Here is a 15,479-nt window from a genome sequence, read left to right on the forward strand (position 1 = left end):
TTTAGGGCAGATAGGGTGGATCGTAGGCACATTGGGGCGCAAGGTCAGTCTTTTTTCCTGTTTTATGACGGTTGAAACCAGTATTAAATACTGCCATCTACTGAGTATCAAGCAGATAATGGCACTGAATTATTTACAAGATTATGAAGAAGTGTGGTATTAACATGATTTCAGTATTTTATTTTATTTTTTAAATATCACTGTCTTTAGTGCCACTATATAGCGACACCCCTAGCTCCATCTAAAATATACTTTTTTTTTTAAATTTATTTTTTTTACTCTGACTGTAACGCATTATTATTTGCGTATTATTTAGATTCTATTACAGCTTTTTAATCGGAGTCTAATTTGCCTTTAAAATGTTGCTGTGTTTTTCTGCTGTGTTTGAGCACATGGGCTACAGGTCTGTGTTTGGCCGTTATTTAGCTGCATTTAATTTGGCTTCTCAAAATCCTTCTTGATTGTTTATGATTGGCTACTCCTAAAACTCAGGTACAGTTTACTGGTTTTTCTCATGTGGGCCAGCATAGATGTGTTGCCCTGTTTGAACGTGTTAGTGCTGCTCCATGGGTGTGCTGTGAAAACTATTTCTATCTTCATCTTTCTCCCTTCTAATTCTTCTCAGTCCCCTTCTAATTTTTATAAACCCCTTGAATGTCCACATTTCGCTCCTCTTTGTTTCTGTCTCCACATGTGCTCCTGCTTGTCTTTATTTTGCCTTGTTGCCTGATTTATCCTCTCCTCTCCTCTCTCTCCTCTCTCCTCTCTCTCCTCTTCTCCTCTCTCCTCTCTCTCCTCCTCTCTCCTCTCCATCACAGTCCTGGATGCAGTCCTGACTCTCTCTGTTCTCTGTTTTGATGTAATGTCTAGCTTTATTTGCAGCTTCTACAACAGTCTGCGTCCTCTGGAAATGCGCTCAACAATCTCCATCCAATGTCAGGTGAGAGTCTAATGCACTCTGCTCCACTCGGACCCGTTAGAGAGGATGGCAGCTGTTAGTTAGCCACTTGTAAACCTGTTATATTGCATGCCTATAAAATCAGTTGAGACTGCCTGTTAGTTTTAGGGCAATGAAAGGAGGTTGTGCGTGTGAATTTTGGCGATAATGATGCAGTTTTGATGTGGGTGGTCTGCTATCTGCGGCAGGTCTGAATGCCATGCAGAATCTGGCTGCATTGGCGGCAGCAGCAGGTGCTACGCAGGCCACCCCCACAGGTAGCAGTGCTCTGACCACCTCCAGCTCCCCTCTCAGCGTCCTCACCAGCTCAGGTACGCCCTCCGGACAGCCCGCTCAATCTGCCTGGGACGCCTACAAGGGTTGGTCCCGCTTTTTAATCTCCTCCTGTCCTTAACTTTGCTTCTTATCAGTCTGTGAAATAAATAGTTTTTTGTTAGGTTTTTGGTCGATAACAAATGTTACAATTTCAATATGTTGGCTTTAGTTAATGCATTAGGTATCATGAACTAACAATTAACAACTACTTTTCTTTTTTCATTAAATAGCAGTTATTGAGGCTTCACCATGCATCTCCCAAAATTAAAAATTTGACTTTCATTTAAATAATGAATAAGAAAGTATGAATGTCAAGGGTCAGATTCATTAAACATTAAGACTAAAATTCCTCCTAAGAAAAAGCATTTTTGCCGAAAATTTATCTTGTGGGGTTTTTTGGTGTTGAGAGTGACATTTGCGCTAGGAAGTAGGAACACCAAGTCATCAGTGCCAAAAGTTACATAGTGTAGTTTTTATTAATCTAGGTTAATGTTCATTTGTAATACTTGAACAAATGTTAGTTTATGTTTGATATTAAAGATGTATTAGCATATGTAGAAATTGTAGCCAAGATTAATAAATTCTATAAGAATTGTTCAATGTTAGTTCATGACAGTTAATGTTAAAGGATTAGGTCACTTCCAGAATGAAAAATTCCTGATAATTTACTCACCCCCAATGTCATCCAAGACGTTCATGTCTTTCTTTCTTCGGTCAAAAAGAAATTAAGGTTTTTGAGGAAAACATTCCAGGATTTTTCTCCATATAGTGGACTTCAATGGGACCCAACAAGTTGAAGGTCCAAATTCCAGTTTCAATTTAGCTTCAACAGGAAAAGGACATTTTTATTCTGGAAGTGAACTAATCCTTTAACAAATTGAACTTTATTATAAAATGTTGCCATTTTCTTCAAACCTAAACAACTGTGTAATGATTTTCTTTTTAAAACATCTCTTGCTGCTCATGCATCATTCTACGTACCATTACTCTTGATACTTCCCATCAGTTGCTTCAAAAAGCTGTCTTTTGTGATTTGATCACTGACATTGCTGTCTGCTGTTTCTTCTGTCTCTGTCTGTGTAAATGAGAGCATGTGAAATTTGAATTGGCAAGATGTCTGATGGCTTAGTAGTGTTTCAGAGCTGGTTCTTGTTTTCTCTCTGCACAGCGGGTTCCTCTCCCACCTCCAGTACTAGTTCTTCTGTGAACCCCATGGCGTCATTAGGTGCTCTTCAGTCTCTTGCTGCGGGCGCTGGAGCAGGTCTCAACATGAGCTCCCTAGCAAGTAAGAAAAAGAGCGCTTTTTTTGTAACTTGTATGAGGTCAGATGGTTTCTAAAGATCCTGTTTACACCAGTGTTAATTTCGTTGACATAGTTTTCATTTACATCAACGTCATTTTTTTTCCACCAAGGAAAATGAGATGACAAACTAAAACTTGTTTTGAATGACAAAACCTATAATGAAAATCTATTGACATTTTCGTCAAAGAATAAAAACGAGATAAATGTTATGTGATGTTATATGATAACTATTTGGGAAGAGATTCATTCAGAAGGAATCTGCTGCGTGGTTAGGAGGCTCGACGTGTACAGTCTAACTGTATCGGAGCCTATTGATCTACCTGGCGGGACATAAGCTAACAAACACGTCTCATAAAACATTCAAAAATGTCAATATGTGGGAGTAAGAGAAGAGCAGACATATGGATCAATTTGACGACGCAAAAGAGAACTCAATTCGGTCTGGTTTTCTGAGCGCGCATACAGACACAGAAAGCGCATCTCGCACAGCACACGAGGACTCTTTCGTGTCGCAGAGAATTACACGTCAAAATGGACAATTCAACATAATATTGCGAGTATTCATGTTAACAGTTGATTGTCTTAAGTGAACGTAAACAGTAGGGAGAATATTGGATGTTTATCAGTACATTGCATCCATGCATTCGGTTTTAAAGGGACAGCAACCTGATTTAGTTGCTATTGTCAGAGTCATTTGTTGATCCACCAACAAAAGGCAGAAAATCACTCACTGCTCTTGACTGAATCACTTTAGTAGCCCTAATAAAGATGAATCTAAATTCATTTATAAAAATAAATATGTCTGCTTGAAAGAATGAAGAATATGGTAAACAAGTTGTTATAAAGAATGCATAATTAGCCTATATAACCATTGGTATTTCATTGAAAAGAAGACCATGTTCTTGTTCTTCATGAGAAGTAGTTTTATTTAATTTTAATATAAAGGCATGTTGTGTGTCACTGCAGTTACATTGGTGTCTATCATGATAAAACCTTAATATCAAACCTATATAATGAGTTTGGAAACTTTAGAGAAATGCTTAATAAATGCATTACACTATAACTAAACCCATTAGATTTTAGCCGACTAAATTTACTGTAGATTTAGTAGACAATTCAGAATATTGAAATCTGACTAAAACTAAAAGGCATTTTAGTCAAAAGACTATGACAGAAACTAAATCAATTTTTTGTCAAAATGAACACTGGTTTACACCTGTTATTTGAAATCCATCTCAGATGACGTGAACACAAGTGGTCAGCTGAGACACGTTACCAAAAAAAGTACACAAGTCAGCACACTGTTGCATTTAAATACTTTAAATCTTTGCATTACAGTACCAGTATGATGTGATCGTATGTATTTTGAAGTACCTCTAAATGTATGTTTTGGACCCCATTCACATCAATGTTAAGCACTGACCACTCATGTTCGAACTTCAAAGTGCCTCAAATGGATGTTAAATGGATCTATGTGTCATTCCTTTTTGTTTTTAACTTTCTTTGCCTCGTTTCTGTTTCTGCTGTGTCTCCGTCTCTGAATGCGGTTTCTTTGTATCTATCAGTAGTTTTATGTGTCCTCCCCCGTCTGTGTCTGAATGCTGAGCTGTGTTTCTGTGTGCGCAGGCATGGCTGCTCTGAATGGTGGTCTGGGCAGCGGAGGTCTCTCGAACGGCTCGGGCAGTGCTATGGAGGCTCTGACTCAGGCAGCCTATTCTGGGATCCAACAATATGCCGCTGCCGCTCTGCCCAGCCTCTACAGTCAGAGTTTACTGTCCCAGCAGAACGTTAGTGCCGCTGGCAGCCAGAAGGAAGGTGAGCAAATGAAAAATCTGATGAGCTTTGAGCAGCTTTTCAGGTTGGGAGATTGCCAGCCTCTGTGTAAGATAAAACTGCTAGTTTATGCTAGCAGGATCAGTTCTTAGGGCATGTGTTGGCCCATGATGCTTTTCAGTGTGTGTGTGTGTGTGTGTGTGTGTATAGTGGCTCTTGTGATCACCATCTTAAGGATTCATTTTTGTTTTAAATACGCTGCAACAGCAAGTCCCAATCAGAGCGCGGGTAAGAGATGATTATCACTGTCCACAATGCCCATTTTCTACATTTTGCTTTGTTTAAAAGTAAATGGAGATCCATACCAGCATCTCTCTGCCAATGAATTCATTGAGCGTTCTGTGATTAAATACACCTTCAAGCCTGCTGGATGATGTTTCTATGCTGCTACTTTCTGTTACCATTTCGAATGTTACCATGTTGAAAACAAAGGGTTTCTATTTTTATGGAAACAAGATGTTTTTTCATTATTCTATGTTGAATAAAAAAGCTCTAAAGCAAATTTTTTTTAATTATAAAATTATAAATTACATTATAAATGTCTTGACTGTCACATTTGATGAATTGCTGAATAAAAGTTCAGGAAAAAAAAGTATCGTAACCAAATGTTTTAATGGTATTTTACATTAATAAAACAGAAATATTTTATTTGTTTTGACTGTCGAAAAAATTAATTAAAATTGTGATGTTGGTCTTCGTCCTGAAAGCCCTCTTTCCAGATGTCACCTACTTTTCAGCAAGGCCACATTTGTGTGTATGTATATACAGTCGCAACCATGATTTCAAGTCTGTAGCAAAACTTGCCCACAGAAATTATGCCGGTAATGCTTAACCAGACCTTTATTAACCTATACCAACTTTACAAATCAGGCAATAAACATGTTTTTAATTTAGTGCTGTCAAATGATTAATCACATTCAAAATAAAAGGCTTTGTTTACATACTATGAGTGTGTACATGCATATATATATAAACTAAAATGTTGTGTTTATGTACCGTATTGACCCGAATATAAGACGATGTTTTTTTTCTTGGAAATGCATCTGAAAAAAACGCGGTCGTCTTATATTCGGGATCTAGACTTTGTCATGTCAATAATACACCCACAACAATAGTTGGCGCCAAAAACACATAAAATGAGTGTGCCATGAAATATGTAATGTAATGTGTGATGTAAAGATCGCGAGTGAAAACAAAAGAAAAGAAAAGCTTACAGCGGCACGAGTCGTGACTGTCATGTTAGCCTGATGGGAACAAACTTCCTCTGTAAGTGATTTTAAAACATAAGACAGTACCCAGATTTGAAGACTACAATAAGATTTCACTTCTACTGTTAATAAAATTTTGGTAGGCTACTATGTGATGGATAGCCTAAATGTTATATAATTCAGATGGGCTACCTGTTATTTTTATGGTATATCAAAAAGTGTATATTTTTCAATGTCATTGTTGGTACATTTTACCAGTGTTTACCATACTTTCAAAACAAAAATTAAAATAGGAAAAATATGCAATATGAAAATAATTTAATAAAAAATGTGTTTTACAGAAGAGGAAAAAAAACAAGATTTGGTTTTCAAAAAGCCTTTTTCCAAAAGGTACATCTGGAAAAAGGGGGGTCGTCTTATATTCGGGTCAATACGGTATTAAATATATTCATGTTATATAAATTATATGAATATAACACTTTTCAAAATGTATACAGTGTGTGTATTTAAATGTACATAATAATAATAATAATAATAATAATATACACAGTACACGGCACGTGTTATGTAAACAAAAACTTTTATTTTGGATGTGATTTAATCGTTTGACAGCACTATTTTAATGAATTCAGTTCAAATGCTTTAACAAAATACAAACCCTTCAGTATGACAGTTTTTCCTACACGAGTTATGACAACTTTTATAATTTTCTGTTTTGATCAGCAGTATGCTTAAATGGTATTTAACACAGAATGTTCTTTTAACAAGGCAAGGAGAATAAGTGTTGAAGCTTCATTGAAAATAAAAAGGTCGCTCTAGGCATTAAGAGTCAAAAGTTATCTTTGTTTCTGTGTGTTTTCTCTCTGTCTTTCTAAAGGCCCCGAAGGAGCAAACTTGTTCATCTACCATCTGCCACAAGAGTTTGGTGATCAGGATTTGCTGCAGATGTTTATGCCTTTCGGCAATGTTATCTCTGCCAAGGTCTTTATTGACAAACAGACCAACCTTAGCAAGTGTTTTGGTGAGTTGAGCCCCGCTCCAGAAACATTGTGCTCGTTTTGTTGATTTTTAGAATTCTGAAATCAGAAGCCAGCTTTAGATGCGTGTTCTTTTGTTTCAGGCTTTGTTAGTTACGACAATCCAGTTTCGTCCCAGGCGGCCATTCAGTCAATGAACGGTTTTCAGATTGGAATGAAGAGGCTGAAGGTGCAACTTAAACGATCCAAAAATGACAGCAAGCCATACTGAGTGATTTTACTCTCAAATGGACTTGGTTTGAAAATGTTTTTCTGGTAAGTGGAGTGTGACGTTGGAAAGTTAGAATGACCCCACCCACCCTTAACACCCGCCTTTCCTAATCCTTCTTTTACTTCTCTGGCCTTTCCTACATATCTTCTCTCTTAACCTTCAAAACAAAGACAACATGCAAATTGTTAAGAATTTTTTCCAAGGAGTAAAGAGTTCTTTTTTTGTTTTCCACATTTATATATCTAATTGTTTTGTTGATCTTTTATTTTCCCTTGAGTCTTTATTTATATTTATGAATTTTTTTTTTTTTTTTGGTGCCATATTACAAGTTTGCTGTGTATAAATCTTGCGTCAAAGGATGTTGCACAATGAAAGCCAGCCTGTGTGACTGCTTTCAGTCCCTTAGACTGTTGATCACCACGGTCTGGCCCCTGTAGATGTTCTCCTGTGTTTACACTAGACTCTTGTAGTACATTCGGACAGTGTAATGCTGATGCCTCCTACAATGCTGCCTTTCTAGAAAATGAAGGAGGCTTGCTGCATCGGTGCAAAAGATAATCAGTCAGTCACCTGAATATTGTTTTGAGCATCTGGAAGGTCAGACTGCACTCCACTAGACTCCGTTTTCATGGATGCCTTTTTATTTAATTCATGTATTTATTTCACTAATTTATTTATTTATTTTTAATGTATCTGTGTCTTCACAATGAGGGTGATGTAACATTGCTTCAAAGTCTGTTTTATGTATTCTGTTGGAGGGCTCAGCTAAAAACCGTAATGTTGATGCTTTCTGTTTGTTTTTATTCACATTCATATTTTTACATTCTAAAAAGACAAACACTAAGCAAGGGTATTATACCCCATGTTGGTTCATAGATGGTGGTTAATCATTCAGTATTGGTAGTTTGCAGGAGATACTACACTTACTCTCAGGACATTCTCACCATTCTGTCAGACCAAAACTTCTCGCCCATTATTCTACTCACCTGGTACGTGAACATTTCTAAAGAATATGAATGAAATAAGTGATGGAGTGCTTCATTTCAGTTCATGAATCCTTTCTTAAAGCCTCAAACAAAAACAAACCTTTTTTTGACCCAAGATTTTTGCTGAAGGTAGCACATATGGTTTTAAAATGGCATTTGTATAGATTTTTTTGAGCAAAGACACAATCTACAACACGATTTTTATTTTGATGGTCATTTGATACATTATCCTACGCCTCAATTCAGGAGGTTGGCGTTGAAGCTTTTAGCAATATTTGCATTCTGGAGAAGAGTGAGAGACGATACTGCCAAGAAAAGAAAGAAGGAAGTTTACAATTGCTGAATTCATGGCCGCTTAATTGTCAGAATAATTAGAACTGAAATTTCCTAACTTTCGTGGCAAGTGTTCAATAAGTATTTTATCTCTGTGTTTGCAGGTGGTCTCTTGTACCCTGGTGTATGGAGACTCGTCCTGCAATCCTATTCTAGTTTGTATTTATAAGTTACTCCATGCAACTTGCTTCAGTTGATCATGGCAGTAAATAAGTGTTCAAATCGTAATCAAATGTTAATGCCAATCTGAGTCCTGCAGGGTCGTGAGGTAAGATTGTTTTTATGGAAACTGAGAAGAAAACATTATCCAGATAGTGTATATTACTTAACTATTATGCCTTTTCTATTTTTATAGAGGTTTTATAATATTGCCTAAATCATTTCTCTGAATTAAAACAGTTGTTTAAAAAAAAAATCAACTCAAAAGATTCAACAGTGTTTTTGTAGAATCCTAATGTGACGTTTTGTGGATACATTCACCGATTGTTTAAACGACGGATGTGTGGCCCTTTTCACTAGTTGTAGTGTCGTCTGTTTAGTCCAAAAAATAAAATAAAAATAGTACCAAGAATTTTTTCTTTTTAAGTCTGAAGCAAATCCACGGTTCAGTCTAAAGTTTATACTCGATGTAATATCTCTAAACTAAGTACATCATTTACATGTGTATTGACGAATGCTGAAATGTGCTATTATCAGAAGTCGTTTGTTTCATTTCCTCACAACATAACTTGAGCTCGGAGTGGCAATTAGTGAAAGTTGTAGATCATTTTCTTTTTATTTTGACATTTACCTCACTATTGTCGTCACTGTTCAACACGCTTGTATTTATTAACGGTGCTTTTTATTTTCACTGATTAATTGCAAATAAGCCAATTCTTGTTAACCTCACCATCTATTTTCAACAAGTGCAGACACACATCTCAGTCCGGGTGAGGAAACGAGTGTGCCGCTGTCTGGCAACTCGTCTGTACGCCTATCAGTTTTTCATACGTTAGAGATGCTTTAGACTGAACCCAGGTGTGAAGCCCCTCTTGAAGCGCTTAGATGCTAGTGCAGGGAATGTCCACTCCCTGATCTGTGCCTCTGTTCAAATAAACACATGATTTACATGCATTACAAAACCATTAAGTGGAACACAAATCACCATTTTGAACAATCCAAAGATTCTTGTAAACTTGTTCTAGGCAGGGATTTTTGTTTGTTAGGCAGAATTTTTTTTCATAGTTTTGTTCCTTTTTATCCGGAGCAGATAGACCGGCGTTTGTGCAAAGGTCTGCGAATTTGTGCGCCTTAAAACAGCTCACAAGTGCAGAGTAGTTCCACTAATGTGCCAAACACATCGAGTCTTAAATTTCTGTATACGTTTAATGATGATACTCTGTTACACGCTCTGTGTCCCATCATGTTGTTGTCCTTCACGGAGTTCAATGTAGCTAAATTGTATCCATTTGTGTTTCCTATGACGGGTGTTTTGTGAATAAGAACCAATATGAGCAGCTCCAAATATGCATTATTCCACAGTCCCTCACAATTCAAAATTGAAGCACAAAATAAAAGGACTTTCACTGAAAGAGCTGAAACGTTGAAGCACAATTTTTCTTTTTGTTTCTCTCTCTTTCCCTTGGTCTAAAATCGAAATGCGGTTGTAAGAAATCAAGCATTTTCATTTGAAATGTTGAAATGTTGCTGTCGAGGACAGTGTTGTCGTAGCTGTAGTAGGCAGGTTGTGTTGTCTCTCGGTGTTGTTGTTGATGTTTAATGTTGTTCCCTTTGTTCACTATTGGCATGGTGCTTATTTCTCCCTCTTTCTTCCCACTTTTCTTCGTTTCCTGTGTTGCATTCAATGTTTTGTGTTTAGACAATGTGTGCACCTTTGAAAGCCCCCTCCTCATGCAAACATAATCATTCATGATTTTCTTTTTCATCCCCTCTCCTTTTTCCGTTGTGCTTTAACCTAGGTTTGTTATTCGTTTTTTTTGTTTTTTGTTCTAGATATCTTCGTGCCCGTTTGTCATCGTTTGCCTAGCATGTCGATGTGACGTCAAAAGTTCATCGTCCAGTCCGTTGTCCTCTTCGCTTCTCTGACGCTTGAAATTTCACACTTGACCTTTTTGTTAACTTTTGACGCTTATTGATTACTTATTTTGTTTGTTTCTTTGTGTGATGTTCATTTGTCATTTGTGCTGCCAATAGGGAGCGTTAGAAAGACTGCTGAAAGTGTAAAAAGTTTCATGAAAATTGTTCTGAGCAAAGAGTCTATTTTTCTAGAACGTACAAACATAACCACTAGATTTTGCAGAAGCTTTTAATTTTCATTTTTCAGATTTTGTTCTTTATTGATTTTTATTGTTTTCCAGCAGTCTTCCTAGCGCTTCTAATTGTACTCCTTTTTGATTTTTGTTTTTCTTCTCAAAGCAGCCATTCAGTTTATAGAATCACTTTTGTGTGTTCAAGTGTGGGTGTGTTTCCCTCTTTCTCTCACTTGTTAGTTCTAAACTTTTTAGAGGATGTTTTCGTCACATTTTGCTGAAATCGAGGATAAACTTTGTAATTTTGTGTTAGGTTAGTTGGCATGATGTAATTTTTGGGAGTTTCTATTAACAGAGTGACATTACAATAGACACTTGAATTGCCTTTTTTTCTTCTTTGTGTGTCGAGCCAACACAGGCACATGTTTTTCATTTCCTTATCGTGTGAAAATCAGGATTAGTCTGAAATAATGCATAGAATGAGCAGAGTTGAATTTCTTGTCACAGGTAAATATTAAGCATGCATGTTTTTTTGTAAGTGCACTGAAATCCTCAGCAAAATGTGATCTAGTTCTGTTTCAAAAAGTCAGATGAATAAAGTGGTGCCAAAAGTTTTGCATGTTGCTGTTGGTTACATTTACAGTATGTTTCACATCATGCTTATGGCTCCTGCTGCAATGACATGCGGTCTCATTTTGATGGTTTAAGGTTTAAAAAAACAATACAGTGTGTGTTTAGGTTATGGGTTAAAGTGAGTTTTAACAATGTATTGTTCTAAAAATTGAAGTGGGTTTCAAATGAGTCCTTAGAGATAAATTGTGCCTGCAACAGCAAAAACACATGCTCTTCTTGATGTTGTTCAGTTAATGAAAATGTGTTACAACCTTATAGTCGGTCTGTTTTACAGAGCTTGCAAGCTTTTTTTTTTTTTCCCCATTCTGACATCTGTATAAATTGTGAAGTTCTGGACTGATTGGTAGAGCTCAACTGCAGCTTTGCCCCCTTAGCCTTTAGTTAAAAGGCACATCTCCACAAATGAAGAGCTACATTTGGAAGTTTTTTTTTTTTCTTTTAAAAAGATGTATTCTGACAGACTAATCTATTTGGGGGTTGAGGTGGTTGTTTTCCATTTAGATTTTAAGCTGCTGTTTTGTGAGTTTAAATGTACTCTGAGAATTTCCTGTGGGATGTTTGTCATTACTGGTACAGAGTGATTGTATTTAACATTTAAGATTTGTACAGATTTTGCCTTTTCTACTTCATAAGTTGTTTCACAATGTAAATCCCAGTAAGTAGAAGCATGTAGACAGTAACACCATGACTGAACATCAACCTGTACAAAGTAACCAAAATGCAAACAAAAATCAACTCCACAAAACAGCCTTTAACTGAATTACGATGGGCTTTTTTAGTTGTTTTGTCATTTAAGTTGTGTGGTTTTCATTGGAAGTGTAGAGAGTGCAGAATTTATTAAATGTCTGAAACAAATATTGTATAAGGTTGGTTAAGGATTTCACGCTACTGTCTCTACAGAAATATATCAAAATGGACACCCATGAAGCAGTCATCTGGTAGTTTATCTTTAGTTTATGTATGATTAAACTGTTTGAAAACATTCACACACATGGTGTCTGAATTCATTTTTTCTGAATTTAAAGATGCTAGAAATGCACATCATGTTTCCGTTTTAATTTAAATGTGATTTTAGAATTTTTCAATCAAATAATGACACTTTGTGATTTATTACTCATTGTACTTAACCTAGATTTAAATGATTTATCCTAGCCGGTACTATAAATAAATGTGCAATAGCTGCTGCTACGGTCAGATTTGATGTAATTGGTTGGTTATAATGCTAGCCATAAACCAATCAGACAAATGCAACTTTTTGTACACAATTATTCAGGTTATTGTTTGCTTGTAGAGTCCTGTATTCAGCAAACTCAAAAAGCATGAAAAAGATGAGCTTTCAACAAATGAAGACCATTCAAATTTTGGCCATTTACCTTTTACTGCCTCATCTGCAATATGACATTAACGAAGAACTGTAACAGTTTAAACTTTCAAAAAAAAATTAACAGATGTAATGCACATTAAAAGAGCACTTTAAAAAAAAAATCACGGTACTAGCAGTTCACATCAACAAGGTTGTCATTTTTATATAACAAATTAGAGAGGCAATATGTTGAACTACATTCAATGGCACAAGTGCCGTGTCGGTATATAGAAATGAGCTGGACCATCAGTCCTGCACCTGTGTGGCAGGTAAGTGTCAGAGTTTACTATGGTTCTTGGAGGCGTTGTCCTCGTCTGTACCACAGAGAGGAGACAGGTGGTTATACTTCGGTGTGATGTTCATTTGGACAGTTATTGAATATAGACCCTGACTAACGATACGGTGCAGGTCTGCATTGTCCTGCTGGAGCTCTTTAAGACTTCTCACCACACCGCCGCTCTTTCCAGAAGGGTCCTCTTTTTCCGGGTACAGAGCATCCCCTATGTATTAATGAAGAGAAGCTTAGTCCGATAAAGTGGCGATAATTGGCAGAAATATCTAATAATTTAATACCTGACATAATTACCTGGCAAAATACTCGCAAAGCCGTCAGGCGCCACCAGGTGAATAGGCAGCCACTGTTCGCAACCCTCCGAAGACCTCTGCCAGGCAAAGCGATGGAGGTCTCTGAGAGCTGGAAACCGGCACATTCGTCCAAGATCATAAAACTGAGGCGGAGCGATCCAGATCTCCTTTGATCTATAGCTGCGCAGCACTTCAGTGGGACTGGACCACTAAGAAACAAGGCAGTGTGTATTTCCCAAAAGTTAAGCATTATTTGTTCTTGTTAGGATGAGAATGAATGACTTAAAAAAAAAAACAACGAAACACTACTATAAAAAAATATCACTTTTATGAATAGTAAATAATAGCCACTTGCGTTAAGTGGGCGCAGCCTAGCTGGCGAATCAGCTCGAGCCTTGTGAATATTAATGAGCTCCAAGAAATATGCCGCGTCAAAGTTATTGCGCCAGTTGGACACACATTGGTCGCAAATGCATAAATTGATCAAATATACCTTCGATGCAACGTAAGAGTTTGACATGTAGTTTTTAACCCCTGTCACCGTCCCACCTGTGGGACGCTTGGCGCTCTTTTTTTCGTTGTCTTTTTTCCCTATCAAATATTTGAGTAATCATCATAAATTATATATCATTTGAAAGCTTAAAACCTGAAAATTCATCCTATGAAAACCATTTTGAAATCGGACATTGCGTTACCATGGAAATTGTACTTTAAAATCTTTTGGCGGTCTCCTCCCCCTTAGTGGGTGGTGTCAAGTGTCATATTACACAATGTATTACGGTCTTTTAGAATCAAAACGTTTTATAATCTTGACAAAATACATATTGTCCGAAAGGTCTGACTCTCAGGATTTCATATGTGATGGTCTTTTTGTGATCGGAGTAATATTGACCGAGAAATTTAGACATTTGTGACAGAAAAATGCATCAAAAAAAATTCAATGGAGTTGAATGGCACCCGGTGGCTGTTTGTGGTATGACGCCCTAAATAAAATCTCACAGAAACCTCAATTTTTCTCATATCCACTTCAAATTTGGAACATAACTTATTGAGACATAAGGCTTTAATTTTATGCCAATTTTAGAGTAAAACCTGTTATGTAAAATATTTATTTTATATAAAATATAAAAAAAAATTATATTTAGTATTTTCTTTACAGTACATTTAAAGTTTGGATAGTGCACTTTCATGTATATGTTCAAAAATGGGGGGTGACAGTTAAGAGGTTAATCTAACATATGACTGTCCAACGTGGTGATTACGGTTCACAACGCACCTTAAAATCAACTATTTCCTTGTCGTCGTGAAGCGCGTGTGGCGTGTCCCGCAGACAGCAGATGTAAAAGGCGGCGTCGTAGCGCCTCTGCTTGTCGTATTTGCCTACAGGGGTCAGCCAGTTACCCCACTCGTGTAGAGCCCAGATGTTGGGCAGACACTGCAGCTCCTTGCACATCTTAATAAAATTCGCCGAGTCACCAATAACCAGAGACCTCCACTTGGACAGCACGTCTCTGTCCCACAGTCCGCTCAGCGTGGTCAGGGTTGGCTGGGGGTCACTGTCCCGAGCATCACCTGTGCGCACGCATATCCCGCTTTCCTCGTGTTTGGGAACCGCCAGGAGCACACCGGACTCCTCAAACGTCTCCCTCAACGCACATATCCTGAAAGCCACGTCTCCGGGGATCGGTGATCCCAGCTGCGCTCTGTCTGTGGCGAAAATGGGCGGCCTGGTCTCCGGCGGCTGCTTCACGACTCCGATGCCGTAGTTTGGCGCTTTCGTGAAGGACTGAAAGACCTCCTGCCACTCGCTGCAGAAGTCAGACGCGTCCACCAGCCCCCCGGGAAACACATAGGCATTGGGCATGAAGCCGCTGCTGCCGCTCCGTTTTAGCAGCAGCACTTGATAATCAAAGGCGGACACTTTCTCCAAACCTGTTTTAAGAGAGTCCGCGCTCTGAGCGTGTCTCAGCCCGGCCGCCAAGATAACCGTCGCCGCCTCCCTCCAGTATTTCAGCGCTGTGTTCATCCTGGCCCTCGCTTACATGCTCACAGTTACTCCAGTGCCGAGTGCCCTGTCCCGTTAGCTTTCGACTTCGGTCAACTAATCATAACATGGCGTGAAGGACAGCACAGAGAAAATAACAGAGCATTTAGTCTGCGTTTGGTGATTGGCGCCATCTACGGTCAGGGATGAACGCTTGGTTTTCATAACTTTGCCACATTCTTAAATTAATAAGAACTTTTTGTCTCATTGGAGAAATGTATGCTAGAATCATTTGAATATATTGATTTATGATTTCAACGAGTCCAACAGTACCTAAAAAACCTTTATGCAGTGGTCACAAATAAGTCTATCCCAATAAGCACTGAGAAACATAACAGGTATCACATGGCAAGTCTGGCAGTTAAACATTAGTTGAAGTAATGTCCAACTTTAATAGCCATTGATTGAAATGAAAATACAT

At 37.8% G+C, this 15,479-nt stretch overlaps 2 protein-coding genes across 14 annotated transcripts in view; one reads left to right on the top strand and one right to left on the bottom strand.

The window, feature by feature from the left end:
- celf1 (cugbp, Elav-like family member 1) overlaps positions 1-12,056 on the top strand; it is a 30,472-nt gene extending 18,416 nt beyond the window's left edge. For 6 of the 13 annotated variants that reach the window (XM_058783003.1, XM_058783012.1, XM_058783014.1 and 3 more), the window contains 8 exons: positions 871-940; positions 1,147-1,317; positions 2,442-2,558; positions 4,203-4,391; positions 4,617-4,637; positions 6,495-6,638; positions 6,738-6,909; positions 10,177-12,056. In XM_058783003.1, coding sequence (XP_058638986.1) covers positions 871-940; positions 1,147-1,317; positions 2,442-2,558; positions 4,203-4,391; positions 4,617-4,637; positions 6,495-6,638; positions 6,738-6,865 — 840 coding nt within the window. In that variant the 3' untranslated portion in view covers positions 6,866-6,909; positions 10,177-12,056. The remainder of the gene's footprint in view (positions 1-870; positions 941-1,146; positions 1,318-2,441; positions 2,559-4,202; positions 4,392-4,616; positions 4,638-6,494; positions 6,639-6,737; positions 6,910-10,176) is intronic. The other 7 variants (XM_058783007.1, XM_058783008.1, XM_058783004.1 and 4 more) reach the window with 7 other exon arrangements.
- nudt19 (nudix (nucleoside diphosphate linked moiety X)-type motif 19) lies at positions 10,176-15,158 on the bottom strand. Its single transcript, XM_058783021.1, has 3 exons — positions 14,291-15,158; positions 13,016-13,223; positions 10,176-12,929 (listed from the first exon to the last, which is right to left on the bottom strand). Exons 1-3 carry the CDS (start codon positions 15,038-15,040, stop codon positions 12,706-12,708), a joined length of 1,182 nt encoding a protein of 393 aa, XP_058639004.1. The 5' UTR covers positions 15,041-15,158; the 3' UTR covers positions 10,176-12,705.
- Between the last annotated feature and the right edge of the window lie 321 nt (positions 15,159-15,479).

The sequence above is a fragment of the Onychostoma macrolepis genome, chromosome 07, assembly GCF_012432095.1.
Source record: "Onychostoma macrolepis isolate SWU-2019 chromosome 07, ASM1243209v1, whole genome shotgun sequence".
Lineage (NCBI taxonomy): Eukaryota > Metazoa > Chordata > Actinopteri > Cypriniformes > Cyprinidae > Onychostoma > Onychostoma macrolepis.